The 17,044-nt window shown below is 46.8% G+C and overlaps 1 protein-coding gene across 2 annotated transcripts in view; it reads left to right on the forward strand.

Moving 5' to 3' along the window:
* ORC3 (origin recognition complex subunit 3) overlaps window positions 1–17,044 on the forward strand; it is a 62,758-nt gene that overhangs the window by 31,348 nt on the left and 14,366 nt on the right. The window contains exons 11-16 of one of the 2 annotated variants that reach the window (XM_066605203.1): window positions 315–448; window positions 1,968–2,031; window positions 4,776–4,892; window positions 6,878–6,957; window positions 12,939–13,072; window positions 13,623–13,708. In XM_066605203.1, the coding sequence (XP_066461300.1) occupies window positions 315–448; window positions 1,968–2,031; window positions 4,776–4,892; window positions 6,878–6,957; window positions 12,939–13,072; window positions 13,623–13,708 (615 nt within the window). The remainder of the gene's footprint in view (window positions 1–314; window positions 449–1,967; window positions 2,032–4,775; window positions 4,893–6,877; window positions 6,958–12,938; window positions 13,073–13,622; window positions 13,709–17,044) is intronic. The other variant, XM_066605212.1, reaches the window with a different exon arrangement.

Below are 17,044 nucleotides of genomic sequence, written 5' to 3' on the forward strand. Positions count from 1 at the left end.
TGAATGGAATAAAACGTGGTTTGTTGGGGGATATGTAATCTGTCTATTATGGACTCTACTGAAAGTATAGTAGCGTCAGGAGATGGTCTGTGAGATGGTCTGCACATTCTGTTCAATGCAGAAATTTGACATGAATGTTTAATCATGTGAACGAGGCCTTGGATGAATTTGTGAATACATTAGACACAGTAAAAGCATTTCGGTAGTAGTATTATTTCAGAAGGAACATGTCTTTTCTCCATTTATTGCTGCTGCTGTGATGTGATGATGCTGTCTAATATATATGTGGCCATTATTTTATTGTTTTGTTTTAGCTTTCTGCGGTGGAGCATTTTAACTCTCAGCCCTTGAGTGTTTTATGTTGTGATCTTCCAGACCTGAAACATCGAGTGAAGAGCTTATCACATAATCAGTGTGAAAACATTCGTCATTTGGCATCTTTTAGGAGGTAACTACAATGTTCCCTCAAAATACAATATTAATTGTATGTTTAGACCATAACTGGTAATTGGTTCTGAAACCCCCCCAAAATACAAAATGAAGATGAAAGGAAATTAATCAGACAGCATATATGTAGAGGACAGGAGCTTCTTCAGGACAATGTAGTGTAGGTACACAATATACCAGAAAAATAGCGTGTAGCCGCCCTCACCGGATGTCCAAAGGAGTTGCTCATCCTGGTAGAGGTAAAGGGCTGTACAGAACATGTAGTGCCGCACTGTACTGTAGATAAGCCAATCAGGGATACTGCTCTACAGGGTTTCCTGTGAAATACTCAATCTGATTGGCTGGATTTTCCACCAGGGTCTATGTGCCACAAATTCAGGCTGTCTGTGACACTGTAAATTGAGCTAGTTTCAAGTTACAACAGCCCAGGAAAGACTATTGTATGATGAAAATATTGTATCTTGAGGCCACTTAAACTTGAGAGATCACTTTTATGATGTTCCTGACATGTATGGAAGACATGAAGTGATTAGAAGTGCCCAAATTGAGAAATATCTCTTGGACAGTCATTGTTGGCCCATCTTAAATTGCTCTACTACAGCCGATGACTTGAGTGCAACTCATCCCCGTTTTCAAGAATGAAAATAAAAATAGTTGAACAGGTAAATCTCAATTCCTCTCAGATTCCCACTTGGTCTGTCAGAAGACAATGGCTGTTTATGCTATGTGCGATGCTTTCTAGCTATAATTCAAGCTGTAATTATTCAACAGATTTTCCAGGCAACATTGGGAATTGAATATATGTCCAGTTTAAACAACATGTTTGTTTTATGGTTCTCAGGTTTTTGTTTTTTTTTATAAATGAGTTCAGTGGGGAAAACTTTTCTTACAGCAGTCCTAGAACATAGTCACTTCCTAACCCCAATATCAAGAAAATCAAAGGGTTGTACCAGGATCACAAGTTATTCCCTATCTACAATATAGGGGATAACTTCTTGATCGGTGGGGGTCTCAATGCTGAGACCATCACTGATCGTTAGAATGGGGGTGTTTTGTCCCCCTCTTCTATCACTACAGGAATGCCTCTCCGTACAGTGACGACACATCCATGGGTGCACATGCACGGCTATCGCTCTTTTCATTTCACTGGGATGACAGAAGAATCTAAGCGCTTGATGCTCAGCTATTTCAAGCAGTCCCATTGAAAATGAATAGGGTGTCAGCACCACCAGTGCTCCATTCATTCTCCTCCTCACTATGAAGGGATGCAGTAAGCCAACAGTAAGGTGGAAAGGGGACATGTGACCCCCGTTCTTGGGATTGGTAGATGTCCTAGAGGTTAGACCCCCAGCAATCAGCGAGGTATCTCCTATACTGTGGATAGGGAATATCTTGTGATCATGGTACAACCCCTTTAAGCACAAAAATGGTTGTTCCACTTTTTCGTAAAAGTTGGTAATGTTTCCCTTCTTGTACTATGCTGCAGTCATTAATTTTAAATGTTGTTTTTTATTTATCAGTTTTGTTGAAAATCAAACACCCCAAGCACAAGTGAAGCTCCTGACTGATGACGGCTATTTAAAGGTAATTTTTCTGTATTTCACTTAAAGCCAGGAGTGATTGTTTTTTTTAATTTTGTCTGCAACCATTGATTTTCAGTGTAGTAAAGTCCCTTTGATCCAGCATCAGTGGGACCTCGTAGGTGCTGGATTGTACAGAAACCTTGCTTGTGAGGGTGGAACAGAACCCAAAATAACACAGTAACACAAGATCTGCTGCTGTGACTTTATGTTTTAGGCAGAGTACCAAATTATTCTATATCCTCAGGGTGCTGAGTCATTTTATGGACATATCCTAATATTGTCCTTTTCAACTATTCTTGCCTCTATTACATGGCTGCTTAAAACAGCTTTACAAATTGCTCTGCTTTGGATGATTTGGGTTAGTAGGTTATTTACATCCTGTTAGTCCTCCCTATGGCCACTGCTGTGATAGTAACAGTAATGGTCATTGTATTGGCATACTATTGCATATGTCACCCATAGGCTGCCATGTAAAAAAAAAAAAAGGCATATAGCGGAATGCCTCTGCATAGAAAAGTGCAGTCTACTACTGTTTTCTACACAGAGGGGATTTTTAAATAAGGCTTCCACCCTGTTAAGGCCCATTTCCACATAACGATTATTGCTCAAAATTCAGAACGAATTTGAGCGACAATTGTTCAGTGTAAATGTGAAAAAAATCTGTCACTTGTCATTCGCGGTTTATTAAACTGACTTTTCAGTCAGCTTAAAAGCCCTCATTGGCTTGTCGTTCCATGTAAATGCTCCCCGCTCAGTGCTTCACCTCCTATGGGAAGAAGCGGATGAGAAGCCAGCGAGCCGCCGGCAGGAATTTCAGTTTAAATGCTTAGCACGAGCGCTAACGACCTTAGCGGCGATGTCAGCGGCTGTGAAGTCGTTTACCTGACTATCGGCTCATGTAAAAGGGCCTTTAGAGAGGGTCACACAATATTATCATAGCATGCCCCTTTTGAAATACATTTTTAAGTTTAAGCTTTATTTACATGGGATGAATGTCAGGCAAATGATGCCCGACATTAGTCCCTGTGTGTACTCGCTCCCATGCTGTCACGCAGGAGCGAGTATCGCTGGCGCTCTGACAGACCGGCCAACAGGGGGCTGGGCAGGCTGGATGAGATTTCTCCTGTTTACATTCATTGTTCAGGATTTTATGCAGCATTTACGATGGACGATGAGCTGATCGCTGATTGTTCAGTGTAAATAGCAGCTGTTCAGTACTGAACAGCCGCTGTGTTAAGTAAATGTAGAGGGGTGGGGGATCGCGAGGAGAGAAATCTCTTCCAGCTACCCCACTGTGAGCCAACGATATTGGCTCCCATGCAGCAGCACAGGGAGCGAGTACATGCGGGGACGAGTATTGGGCATCGTTTGCCTGACAGTCGCCCCGTGTAAAAGGGCCTTTAGAGTAGTAACCATTAACACGACATGTAATGTATCCTTTAGTGTTTGCTGTGTGCTTTTTCACTTGCCATTGGGGCAGACCCTGACTGCTCACAGAAGAGAAAATGACTAATTGCATTTAATCGTGGCAGGTCACAAAGTATGTATTTTTCTTTCTTTCAGACTTGATTGATGCTCCATTTTCTGCCTTTCGGGTCCAGCTAGTTTTCATCCTCTCACAATTGTATTTCTGGATTCCCCTGGGTGTGCTGCTCTCAGCCCCTGTTGTCTTGTTCTTGGAGTAATTGGAAGCCTATTGATTTTTCTCTCTTTATCTTTTTCACCTCCTCCGCGTTTTAGCTTTGTTAGTGAAAAGCTACCTGCAAATTGTATTTACAATATTACAAATGAACGCATCAGGAAAAGCTAATTCCAGTATTTCTTCATTATGGTAACTCATGACCCTTGTTAAACAAACCATGAAGAAGAAAGTATAAAGTGCCTCTTACAGTCAAGCATGCTTTGCAGTGTTTGATTTCAGTAATGGAAAACTTTTCCAGAATTGGCTTCTGCTGTGTAGTGTGTACTTAGTAGGTGCAATAAGGAGATTTGCAGAACACATGCTTGTGTAGTGAGCCATTATTAAACTTTCAGAAGCCTATGTAGAATCTACTGTAACGCCAAGTGACTGCATGTGTAGCAACTCTTCTTATGGGACTGGCACTCCTGTTCTCAGGATCAGTGCTAGCTCTTATATGCCATGGAAGTGTACATTCAGAAAACCACTTAATAGTTGGTTTCTTCACATTTATTAGCAATAGTAGCAAACTAACACTTTCCGCAGTATAATTGGAGTAATTCGCTGCGATATTGAGGAATTTCAGGCAGCCTTTTTGCAGGACATGATACCCACAATTCTTTGATCCATAACTTTAACCCTTTGCAATCCAATTTTGGATTCAGGGTTTCCTAGGGGGCTTTCTCTTTCTGCCATTATACAATGGGGCCATATGCTGGCTAGAGCCAGTTCTGCGGTATTGGACATGCTGGAGAGACCCCCGACAACAGAGCGGCCAGTAATATACAGTAAGAATACCCTGCTAGATGGCTTCCAACATTGGAGCTGCACAGACTTCAATCAGAATGTCTTCAGACGTCAGACAGTGGATTGGAAAGGGTTAATAGCCTATTTCCGGTCCTGCCTCAGTCTCTCTGAGTTTGAGTCAGAACATGGATCGCAATCATAAAAGGAAACTATCCGAATTGCTGAGGAAAAAAGTTTTGGATTAGTTTCATCGGTGTCTTGCTTCATCAGATTGCACTTTATCTTCCACAGCTGTTTCCAACTATCTAATATTTTTTTAGGAGATGACCAGGAAGTTGATGGAAGATTTACACACGTACCATGAAAATTATATTCCGGTTTTGAGGTGTCTGCATCATTTTACGTGCATTCTTCCTAAGTTTCCCCTAGGAAAGCAGGTAAACGGAAAGATCTGCCTATCTTCTGTAATATCAAAGAATTTAAAGGGCCACTCCGGCAAAAACACATTTTTCCATCCCTCGCCTTATTGCCTGACATCCTCTAGAGATCTCCTCTGTGTATTGCAGCCACTTCACATCAATCCTAATGCTGATGCATCAGCACAGTATTAGCTGAGGCTATGCCATTCTGCCTGTTGAGGGGACAGTTTAGTTATCATTATCCTCTATATTCGCCTGTATAAGCTACAGACCATAAGTGTACAGTCTAGAGGATGAGCTGTGATCTCCTCTATTATTACTGTGTGACAGGAGCTTTGTGATCGTCCTCAGTAACTGTGACAGTAGATTCTGTATCCCTCTCCAGGCAGTTTTTGTGGTAGGATTCATGCAACAGCATGACTTAGACTGTGAAATTGATTACCTTTTGACATTGTAAACACAAGTAGATCTATACTTGTGAGAACTGAGATCACATGACCACTTAAGCAGAAAAGACCGGGATAAAATGGAATAATTATCCAAAGTAACACTAGCTCACTTACATATACCAGGGGCATAGCTTCATAATGAAGAAGAAAAAAAAACACTGGAGTGGCTCTTTAAGGTTGTACTCAGATCTGTTGGAGCCTTTAAAGGGGTTGTACCACTTATAGCTGTGCTGCTACAGGAAGCAGACAGCTCTGTACGTTGCACATTGGCCCAGCTTGGTACTGCAGGCCAAGTCCTATTTAAGTAAATGGGACTCAGCCTGCAGTACCAACCCAGGCCACTGTGCAATGTACAGAGCTGTCTGCTACTTGCAGCAAAACAGCTGTAAGTGGGAAGAAACCCTTCAAAGGTTTCAATTTAACAGTTAAGGATGATTTGTCTTGAATGGGCATTATAAAACGAATAAGCTTTATTTGTTGAAATCCAAATATGTTTTTCGATTGTTCTCCATCTTTATTGTATGAACCCATAAGTAAAGTAGTATGCCTATTTTATTGCTTTGTTGGAAATAAAATGTTAAATTAGTTCTAGGAGCATCAGGGCAGATTTACTATTGAAAATCTGACACTTTTCTAGAGTAAATTGCACCAATAAACTGCTTTGTACCACATTTATTATGTGTTGTAGACACACTTCTGTTCACAGTGTCTAACAAGGAGGCGTGGCTTCTTGAAAAGGGGAGGTGGCCTAAAAGCCAACTAATATGCGCTATAGAATTAGACTAGACAATTTAAAGACATGCCAGATGTATTCTTCAACATGAGCCACTTTGATAAATCAGGCACGTTTAAAAAGAATATTCTGGAACCTTATTCATATATGCTATTTGTGACCGGGGACTCACCACTCGGATCCTTGTTGAGCAGCAGATTGCTGGTCCCTTTGTTACTGCATTTAGTGCAGAACGCACTGGCCATTGTACAGTGGCTTAGGTTGGTATCTTAGCACAGCTGCCACTGAACTTACAAGTCGGTCATCAATAGCAAAAATTAAAAAGTACCAGAATACCCCTTTAAGAGTATGTTCACATGTAGTGGAAATGCAAATTTTCTCCAGCGGAAAATTCCACGGCCAAATCCGCAGCATTTCTGCATCAAAAACCCCCATCCGCACTGTTGGAAAGGAATCCGCAGCTGATTTCAGCCTGCGCTGCACTCTTTACACCTCCCAATACTGTACCCAGAGCGCATCGGCAACTGCTACTGAGCGTCACCACCTGGGCGTTCATGTGATGCGCTGATCATGTAATGTCACTCTCATGTTAAAAAAAAAAAAAAAATCTGTGTGTTTATGGTATACTTTTTTACTGGATGTTGCGAGATTGTATCAAGTTTGTATCCTGAGAAATTGCAGTCATTAACGAAATTCTAGACTAGTTACGGGTGGACACGTGTACAATTCTAGTTCTAGCTGTGTTACAGTAAGAAGCATGGATAGGAGAGGGATTACGTAAATTACCTTACTAAAGTATTGATACTGTATTTGGCTTTCAGATAAGAGAACTTTATTGTACCTGTTTAGAAAAAAATATATGGGATACAGAAGAATACAACTCGGCACTAGCTCTCCTACGGTACGTCTGTTCATTTTTTGGATGCCTTATCCCCGGCATTAAGAAAAAAAAACGTTGCCAAAGAGCTATGCATTATATAGTGGAGAATGTAGTTCCTTAGGCCTCGTTCACACGGGCAACAAAGTTGCGCAATTTCATCGCGTTGCTACAATGCTACAAATCACGTGTGTGAAGCCCATGCTTTCCTATGGGTTCCTTCACACATGAGATGTTTTGTAGCATGCAATAACCCGACACAAAAACCTTGCGGGTCTGGCGATATGCCCGCAACTCATGAGGTTTTGTAGCCCATGTTTCCCTATGGAGCCTCTCTGTTGCATCGCACGAAAACGCGATGTTCGTGCGGTGCAATGCAACCTTGACAGTAGGAAATCCTACTGTCAAAGCTATAATCTAAGCCCTAGCTGCAGGAAAAAATAAAAAATGCACATACATCACCTTAGAAGCACTCTCCGGTGCCGCAGCAGCTTCTCCTCAGGTCCCGGCATTGTTTCACTTCATCTTCTGGCCGGGGATTAAAAAATCCCCGCCTCCTAGAAGCGCTGGCTGTGATTTTCTAAACGTCAGCCTATCACAGCCATCACTCGATGAGTGGCTGTGATTGAACCAATCATGCGCTCGTATGAACGAGGCCTTAATATGATGTTGTTAGACTTACTCTCATACATGCAGCGCTAAGGCACACGCACTTGCACTCGTGTGAAGGGGGCCTAAGGTTGGTTTTACACAGACCATCTCAGCCCCGGCGATCCAGCACTGCTGCCCTGAAACTCTCCCGCTCTGTGTGGGGTCAAGTGACTGCTGCCTGTCAATCAGAGGCTGCAACATCACCGATCCAAACTCCCAGAAGAACGGCAGGGGTGCTGAGGCCGCATATTGGCAGGTAGCAGTCATTTTGACTTCTGCTGTCAACACAGATAGGACGAATTGCAGTGCAGGATCCCTGGGGCTGAGGAGGGTAAGTACTGTTTGTTTTGCTCATTTAAATCATTTGGATCCACTTTTTAGAAAGTTCATTTTTAACCAGACAACTCCTTTAATTATTAACGAAGATTATCTGTAGTGTGGGGATGAAGCATCCAAGTAATTCCCCATACCGTATGCATTAGATGGCAGCACATCGCCACGTTTACCCCTGGAGATGTGCTGCCCCACTAGCAAGCATTTTATGTCTGTGCAATATGTGGACATAAACATTAGCTTATTGGTTGATTGTATGCTCATTCACACTGGCCAATTTATTAAGGATGCAAACATTTGGCTGGACGTTTGTGCCTAATTTATCGGCCTCTGTGTAAATAGAAGTATCCTAAACCATGCTAATGGAAAAGTGCACTAGTGTATGTTTTGTATACATGCTCTACCTTATTGTCTGTATATAAGACAGGATATTTTTGAACACTACTTCTCAGAGGAGTTCTTCTTTCTGTCAGTAACAGGGAAGCAGTAATCACTAATTATAAAATAAATCTTATTATAGGGAAGTGAGCTTGTGACGGCACGCAGTGCGTTTGTAATATCCCACTTCTCTGTATTGCCACAAACACTGACGTTTGAAATCGAAATCGCTGTCTCTCCCCATTTACCCTGACATTGCTTTCTTGACACCAGTGTTGAGCGATTACTGAAGTAATTGGGTCGGGAGTGACCGACCTGATTTTAACCCCCTTAGTGATCGGCCTATTTTGTGTCTTAAGGACAAGCAATGTATATCTTTGCATTGCAAGAAGCATAAGTTGTTGACCTATGCACATGACGGCTTGTTTTTTTGGGGGGGGACAAGTTGTCGTTTGTAATGGCACCACTCTGGGGTACATATTATTTTGTCTTATGGCTTTTACTAAACTTTTTTTTTTTGGGGGGGGGGGGAAGAAAAACTGTCAAAATGTCACCATTAGCTTTTGGGTTTTGTTTTTACAGCGTTCACCCAAAGTAAAATAATAACTTTCTTATCGGAATCGGCATGGTTACTGAGATCCTAAGTTCATATAGATTTTCTAAGTTTTTACTACTCATGCACAATTAAAAGACGATTTTATAGAATAACAATTAAATCTGCATCGCCCCATTCATAGACCCATAACCTTAATATTTTTCTAGAAACTGAGCTATGTGCGGGTTTGTTTTTTGCAGGAAGAGTTGTAGTTTTTATTGGTACCAGTTTTAAGTACATGTGACCTTTGGATTGCTTTTGATTGCATTTTCTGGAAGGCAAATAAAAGAAAAATAGCAATTCTCACATTCCTTTACAAGTTCTTTTCACACCATTCACCATGCATGATAAATAATAGAATATTTTAATTTTCTGGATTGTTAGAAATGCGGTAATGCCTATTAGGTGCTGCTATTTGAAAATATATTTTTAAAATATTTTATCCAATTAAAAAATATTTTTTGGGGGGAAAATACGCATTTTGTTACTGGATTTTTTTAGCCCCCTGAAATGTAAACTTTAGTGAACTGTGTTTGATACTATTTAGTCCCTCAAGAGATAGTGCACTATATTACTTATGTAGTGTATTCTATTAAAGGGGTTGTCCCGCGCCGAAACGGGTTTTTTTTTTTTTCAATAGCCCCCCCGTTCGGCGCGAGACAAACCCGATGCAGGGGTTTAAAAAAAAAACAAAAACGGATAGTACTTACCCGAATCCCCGCGCTCCGGTGACTTCTTACTTACCTTGCGAAGATGGCCGCCGGGATCTTCACCCACGGTGGACCGCAGGTCTTCTCCCATGGTGCACCGTGGGCTCTGTGCGTTCCATTGCCGATTCCAGCCTCCTGATTGGCTGGAATCGGCACACGTGACGGAGCTACGAGGAGCAGCTCTCCGGCACGAGCGGCCCCATTCAGAAGGGAGAAGACCGGACTGCGCAAGCGCATCTAATCAGGCGATTAGACGCTGAAATTAGACGGCACCATGGAGACGGGGGCGCTAGCAACGGAACAGGTAAGTGAATAACTTCTGTATGGCTCATAATTAATGCACGATGTACATTACAAAGTGCATTAATATGGCCATACAGAAGTGTATAGACCCACTTGCTTTCTCGGGACAACCCCTTTAAGCCTATAACAGCAGCCTATCAGACTGTGTCGGAGGCAAGGTGTAATACTCTGAGTTACATAGTAAATGTGGAGGCTTTTGTCAGGCTTCTGGGTGCCATGGGAACCCATTGTACCTTTGCGATCGCATTACAGGGTGCAGATGGGTGACAGGTAGAAACCCCCTCTCCCTGTCATTTGCTTACTTGCTGCAGTTGCATTATATTATAACATGAATCTATTCAGTAGATGAATATTTCCTTGATACCTACAGAGTGTTGGCACTTGTTATTCGCTCCAAGGTATTCAGCCAACAGTGCACATAAGGTCTTCGTAATGAGTAATTGCAGGGCAAACACACCGTAAATAATATATATTAATTTGTAGGTTTTAGTATCAATACTTACAGCTTCAGATTTCTACATAATTTATTACGGCTATAAAGCTCAGACGGACATTCACCAACTTTGTCAGGGCCAGCCTATCATCTAATCTGTATGGGGGTGTCCTGACTTTTCCTTGATGACAGACATCAAGGGAAAGAAGAGTCAGGTAGGCTGGATTTCAGTGTGCCCAAAGCTTTATTTTCAAGGGACATAAGCTGCCACCATACGTGTGCCTCCTTGTTAAAAGCATATACACACTCAATCGAGCCAAACATGCACGACCCCATATGTTGGGGTCGGGAGAACAGCTGTCACCTGAACGAACGGCCGACCTAAGGTCTAAGGCAGTGGTCCCCAACCTTTTTGGCACCAGGGACCGGCTTCAAGCAAGACCATTTTTACAAGGCCCGGCAGGGATGGGCGGGACATGGGCGGGGTTTTGGTTCTAGGGGGCGGGGTTATGAATGGGGTTGGAGTTTAGTGCATTCTTATTTAGTTATGACATTTAGAATGTCCAGGCAGTACACACATAGGGCAGTGTATAATCTATCCCCCCCCCCCCCCGCAGCAACACAAAGGGCAGCATATAATTTATCTCCCCCCCCCCAGTAATAGACAGCCCCCATCCCTCAGTAATAGACAGCCCCCACCTCTCAGTAATTAGCAGCCCCTCCCCCTGTAATAAGCAGGTCCCCCCCAGTAATAAGCAGGTCCCCCCCAGTAATAAGCAGGTCCCCCCCCCAGTAATAAGCAGGTCCCCCCCCCCCCCAGTAATAGGCAGCGCCCCACCCCCCAGTAATAGGCAGCCCCCTCCAGTAATAGGCAGCCTCCCCAGTAATAAGCAGCCCCTTCCCCTGTAATAAGTAGCCCCCACCCCACCCCAGTAATAAGCAGCCCCCCCCAGTAATAAGCAGGTCCCCCCCAGTAATAAGCAGGTCCCCCCCAGTAATAGGCGCCCCCCGGTAATAACCAGCCACCCCAGTAATAAGCAGCCCCTTCCCCTGTAATAAGTACCCCCCCAGTAATAAGCAGCCCCCCTCAGTCAGCAACCCCTCCAGTAATAAGCAGGCCTCCCCCCCAGTAATAGGCAGCCCCTTCCCCTGTAATAAGTAGCCCCCCCAGTAATAACCAGCCCCCCAGTAATAAGCAGGTCCCCCCCCAGTAATAAGCAGGTCCCCCCCAGTAATAGGCAGCCCCCCCCAGTAATAGGCAGCCTCCCCAGTAATAAGCAGCCCCTTCCCCTGTAATAAGTAGCCCCCACCCCACCCCAGTAATAAGCAGCCCCCCCCAGTAATAAGCAGGTCCCCCCCAGTAATAAGCAGGTCCCCCCCAGTAATAAGCAGGTCCCCCCCAGTAATAAGCAGGTCCCCCCCAGTAATAGGCGCCCCCCGGTAATAACCAGCCGCCCCAGTAATACGCAGCCCCTTCCCCTGTAATAAGTACCCCCCCAGTAATAAGCAGCCCCCCCAGTAAGCAACACCCCCAGTAATAAGCAGGTCCCCCCAGTAATAAGCAGGTTCCCCCAGCCAGTAATAGGCAGCCCCACCCCCCAAGTAATAGGCAGCCCCTTACCCTGTAATAAGTAGCCCACCCCCCAGTAATAAGCAGCCCCCCTCAGTCAGCAACCCCTCCAGTAATAAGCAGGCCTCCCCCCAGTAATAGGCAGCCCCTTCCCCTGTAATAACCAGCCCCCCCCAGTAATAACCAGCCCCCCCCAGTAATAAGCAGCCCCTTCCCCTGTAATAAGTAGCCCCCCCCAGTAATAAGCAACCCCCCAGTAATAAGCAGGTCCCCCCAGTAGTAACTAGCCCCCCAGTAATAGGCATCCCATTCCCCTGTAATAAGTAGCCCCCACCCCCCAGTAATAACCAGCCCCCCCCCCCCCCAGTAATAGGCAGCCCCTTCCCCTGTAATAAGTAGCCCCCACCCCACCAGTAATAACCAGCCCCCCCAGTAATAGGCAGCCCCTTCCCCTGTAATAAGTAGCCCCCACCCCCCCAGTAATAACCAGCCCTCCCAGTAATTGGCAGCCCTTTCCCCTGTAATAAGTAGCCCCAACCCCCCCAGTAATAGGCAGCCCCCCCCCCCCCCCCCCCCCCGTAATAGGCAGCCCCCCAACCCATATACTTACCTCCTCCCTGCTGTTGCTCTCTCTCTGCTTGCCCTGATGTCAGCCCGGAACGCTTTCTCCCCGAGTCCTCTCCTGCGGAACTAATGAGCAGGGGACTCGGGGAGGAGAATCCTGGCTACACAGACGTCAGTGTGTGCGCCGGGATCAGAGCGATTACCAGCGGGGAGCTGCGGCGCCCCCGCTGGTAATCGCTTCGGTGGTCAGCGGCGTCGGCACGCCGCGGGCTACATAGTACAAGGCAGCGGGCCGGATTCGGCCCGCGGGCCTTAGTTTAGTGCAGAGGTTCCCGGCGGTGCCGCGGACCGGCGCTAAACACCCAACGGCCCGGGCCCGGTCCGCGGCCCGGCGGTTGGGGACCCCTGGTCTAAGGTATATAGTCACCTTACAGTTTTTATTGACTGGTATCTTTTTCTTCATTGCAGAATGCTGGCCAAGGATGAACTGGTGGCCACACTTTATAAGTGTTTTGAGGTTTTGAAGCCATATTCTGGAAGACAGCTTGACAGTGCATTGAAAAAAACCAAGGAATTCTTGGCTCATTTCAAGTGTCTTGAAGGTGAATATGTTAAGCTATGCTTTCTTTTCCGTTCAGTTATCTGAGTTCTTTATGTACACCTTTTTGAAGGACTTGGGATCAGGGAATAAAAACTGTGCATGTCTTATAGCTTTCTTGAGAGGGTAATTTATGTACATACTGAACATACCTGACTTTACAATGCACTTTATTTCTGGCTATTCCGTTGACTTAAATGAAGTATGCCTTGCTTATGGGTGGCCTCCGCTCCATCCATCTCCAACTTTTCCTCTTGATTTGACCTGAAAGAAGGGGCTGAAGAGCTAATGATTGTAACACGTATGCACCATCTAAGGGCTCCATCCAAAACCGTACAGCCAGCGTTACATATCATCCTTGTGATGCCATATGACACTATTGAATATGTTTATTGTTCAGTACCTGCATCTGGTATTTGCTTTATGCATGGGTGCGCCCAGAAATTTAACTCGGGGTTTGGATGGAGTGTCCTCCTCCAATGCCCAATAGATTTCAGTTCGTGGTGTTCATTCCGACACAAAGTATTTTTCTAATTCTAATGTATTCTTTTCAGTAGATGGATCAGAAAACGTGGACAATGAGGAGAGTGCCACACAAAAAGACCTGCAGAAGAAAACCAACCTTTACCAGCTTCAGAAAGTATGTAATGTCTTAGTTCTACTGTATTGTGCCATACGCAAAATGTAAAGTACCGTATATACCGGCGTATAAGGCGACGGGGCGTATAAGACGACCCCCCAACTTTCACCTTATACGCCGGTAATATAGTGTAAAAAAAAAATCATTACTCACCTCCCCCGGCGTTCTGTCGCGCTCCGGCAGGATGTCGCTCGCTCCTCGTCCCCGGCGCAGTATTGCTTTCTGAATGCGGGGCTTGGAATCCCCGCCTCCAGAAAGCTAATACACACGCCGTCAGCCAGTTACAGCCATTCAATGACAGCATTGAATGGCTGTGATTGGCTGAAGGCGCACGTGGCTTCAGCCAATCACACTATTCAATGACGAGAGAGACAGAGACAGAGACAGAGACAGAGACAGAGACAGAGACATTACCCATGATCTGGTTTTACTGCCCTATTTTTTTCCCTTCAGTTACCAAAATTTTTTTTGCTGCTTTTTTTCCAGTAACATATAGGGCTATTTTCCCTTGACTTTTTTTCCCGTTTTTTTAGTTTTACTGGAGGTAAAAAGCTAAAAAAATTATTTTCTCGCTCATGTCATTCAGGTACACAGCACAGACCGTGGATATATAGCTTCTGCCACTAGGAGGCGACACTAAGCACAAAAAATTAGCTCTGCCCTCTGGCTATATCCCTCCTGCTGACACCAGGCTAATTAGTTTTTAGCTTAGTGTCTCCTAGGAGGACGGTTGTGCCCGTTAGGGCTGCTTTAGGGGCCAGGGTTAGACGGGGAGGCAGGACGTTCCCCATCAAACCCGGACGGAGAGGAGGGCAAACAACCTCGGGTTTGTCCAGGTTGCTTCTTGCCCGGCCCGCCTCAGAAGAAAAGGTGGCACATCCGGGTCATATATATCCGCATGTGGCCCGCCAGCGAGAGCCCCCCATGTTTGGTGCAGAGGTCCCCTTCCCATGGGCAGGCGATGTTATAGGGGTAGGCTGCTGGAACTGGGGAGCTGCTTTTTCTTCCAGCAAGGACGCAGGAGGTAAGTATGCGCTGGCGACCTCCCCCTCTCCCTCCCCCTTCCCTGGCTCTCCCAGTATGTCGCTTTTGCACGTGTACCTTGTGGGCTGCAGCAAGGCGCAGGGATAAGCGCAGTCGGACAGGCTCCTTTTCGCAGGGGTAGTATCCGCTATGTATGGCAGCGGAGGGCATTATTCCGGATATTCAGGGCGGTAGTTCCAGGCACAAGCCGGCGGGGGGCGTGGCCTCGCGGGCACGGCACCTCAGGCGGCGGCAGCAACAACTTCCAGTATGCCCTGGTCTTCCAGCTCCCTGCAGAAGTTCCTGCGATGTGGGGGCTCAATGGAGGGGCTCCATTGCAGCCCCGGGCGCGGCAACGCCGGGAGCAGAGGGAGCGTGTCCTCGGTGTGTGGCCATGCCCTAGGATGCGTAGGGGCGTGGCTTTGCAGGGATGACTCCGTGGAGGGCGTGGCCTCGTCTGGTGGACATGCCCCCGTGTGACGCGGGGGCGTGGCTTCGTGGCGTGGGTGCGGCAGAATGCTATCCTCATTGACTCCATGGAGGGGGCGTGGCCTCATCGGCAATGCACGCCACCCCTGCCCCTCTCCCTTCCTCTCTCACTACAGGTGAAGGGGGATGAAGTCAGAGAAGCAGCCTATTGGGGACAGCAGTTTTCTTTGCCCGGTGAAATCCCAGCACAATGTCCGACCCCAGAGCCCTGGAGGCTGGACCAGGGACAGCAAGAGTAACGCACTTTGCTTGCTCACGCTGTAACCTAAAGTTCGCATGCGGACAGGCTGAGCCCTTTTGTAGAGATTGTTCCCCTGCGAAACAGGCGGCTGTGCAGGGCCCCCCCCCCCGTTCAGCCCCCAGGTATGGCCGAGCCGGAGTGGGCCCGCTCCTTGTCAATGGCGGTGTCTGACCTCACTCGGGCATCTGGCGCAATTTTGGAAAAATTAGGGCACGACGCCACCGGTTCACGTGAGGAGCGCGGCCGTAGACGAAAACGGGTCAGGCCTTCGGACTCACGGCGGCCCTCCCGGTCACCATCCTCCTCGTCGCTTTTGCGCTTTTCTGGTACTAGGTCGCGATGCTCGTCGGCAGAAGAGGATGTTTCGGACGAGGAATGGTCTGAATCTTTCTTAGACTCTGTTGTTGATCAGGATCAGGTCGTCCCAAAATTTTCGGCAATGGTGGAGAGCTTAGTGGTTGCGGTGCGTGACACTTTTCAGCTCACTGAACAGGAACCACAGGCATCTGGGATATCGTTTTCTTTCAGGCAGCCTAGACGCTCTCCAAAAACCTTTCCTCCTCATGAGGACTTTGACAAGGTCCTATCTAAGGAGTGGAAGGCACCGAATAAGCGTTTTTCCAAGATAGGTTACTTGGACGGGAAATACCCATTCCCGCAGGACTTAGTGGAGAAGTGGTCAGTTCCACTGCTAGTAGATCCGCCCATTTCACGCTTGGCTAAGTACACGGTGCTACCCACGGCAGAGTCCTCCTCCCTCAGGGATCCCAAGGATCGAGGAGTCGAGGCCTTAGCAAAGACCGTTTTTGAGGCGGCAGGGTCAGCTCTTAGGCCTGTGTTTGCCTCGTCCTGGGTCAGCAGTAAGGCTGTTACTGACTGGGCAAAGCGGTTACGGGAAAGAATCCTCGAAGGGGCGGCGTCCGAGGATCTGGTGGGCATCACACACCAGATTTAACAAGTGGGCATGTTTCTCTGTGAGGCCTCTATGGATACAGCCAGGCTGGCGGCCCGAGCCTCCGCGGCATCAGTGGCGACTCGCCGGACCCTCTGGTTAAAATTGTGGGATGGGGACGCTTCCTCCAAGGGGTCGTTAATCAGTATGCGCTTTGTAGGATCTCGTCTTTTCGGCGCCAAGCTAGACGAGCTCAATCCAGAGGCTACGGGGGGAAAGAGCTCGCTTTTGCCACAGAACCGTCCAAAGCGGTCATCTCCGCAGCACAGACGTTTTCGTTCCTATCGCCGGACAAGTCCTCGTAGGGTGGAGAGGAAGGGTCCACAGGAGCGGGAACAAAGGAAGGTTCCTTCCTTTAAACCAAGGTCCTCTTGGCGGGTGCCCCAGCTCGCAAAGGGTACCAAAAGCAAGCCCTCCGCATGAGGGACTGCCCCCACCTGTTTCCGACAAGGTGGGGGGACGGCTTCTCCAATTCAGCCAGGTCTGGTCGTCTCAGGTCTCAGACACCTGGGTACAGGAGGTCGTGTCCAAGGGCTATGCGATAGAGTTCCTTTCACAACCGCACGACCGCTTCTTCCGGTCCAGAACCCCGGGGGACCCAGGGAAGGCAGCAGCTTTTCTCGGAGCGGTC

Source organism: Eleutherodactylus coqui, chromosome 1 (genome assembly GCF_035609145.1).
Source record: "Eleutherodactylus coqui strain aEleCoq1 chromosome 1, aEleCoq1.hap1, whole genome shotgun sequence".
Lineage (NCBI taxonomy): Eukaryota > Metazoa > Chordata > Amphibia > Anura > Eleutherodactylidae > Eleutherodactylus > Eleutherodactylus coqui.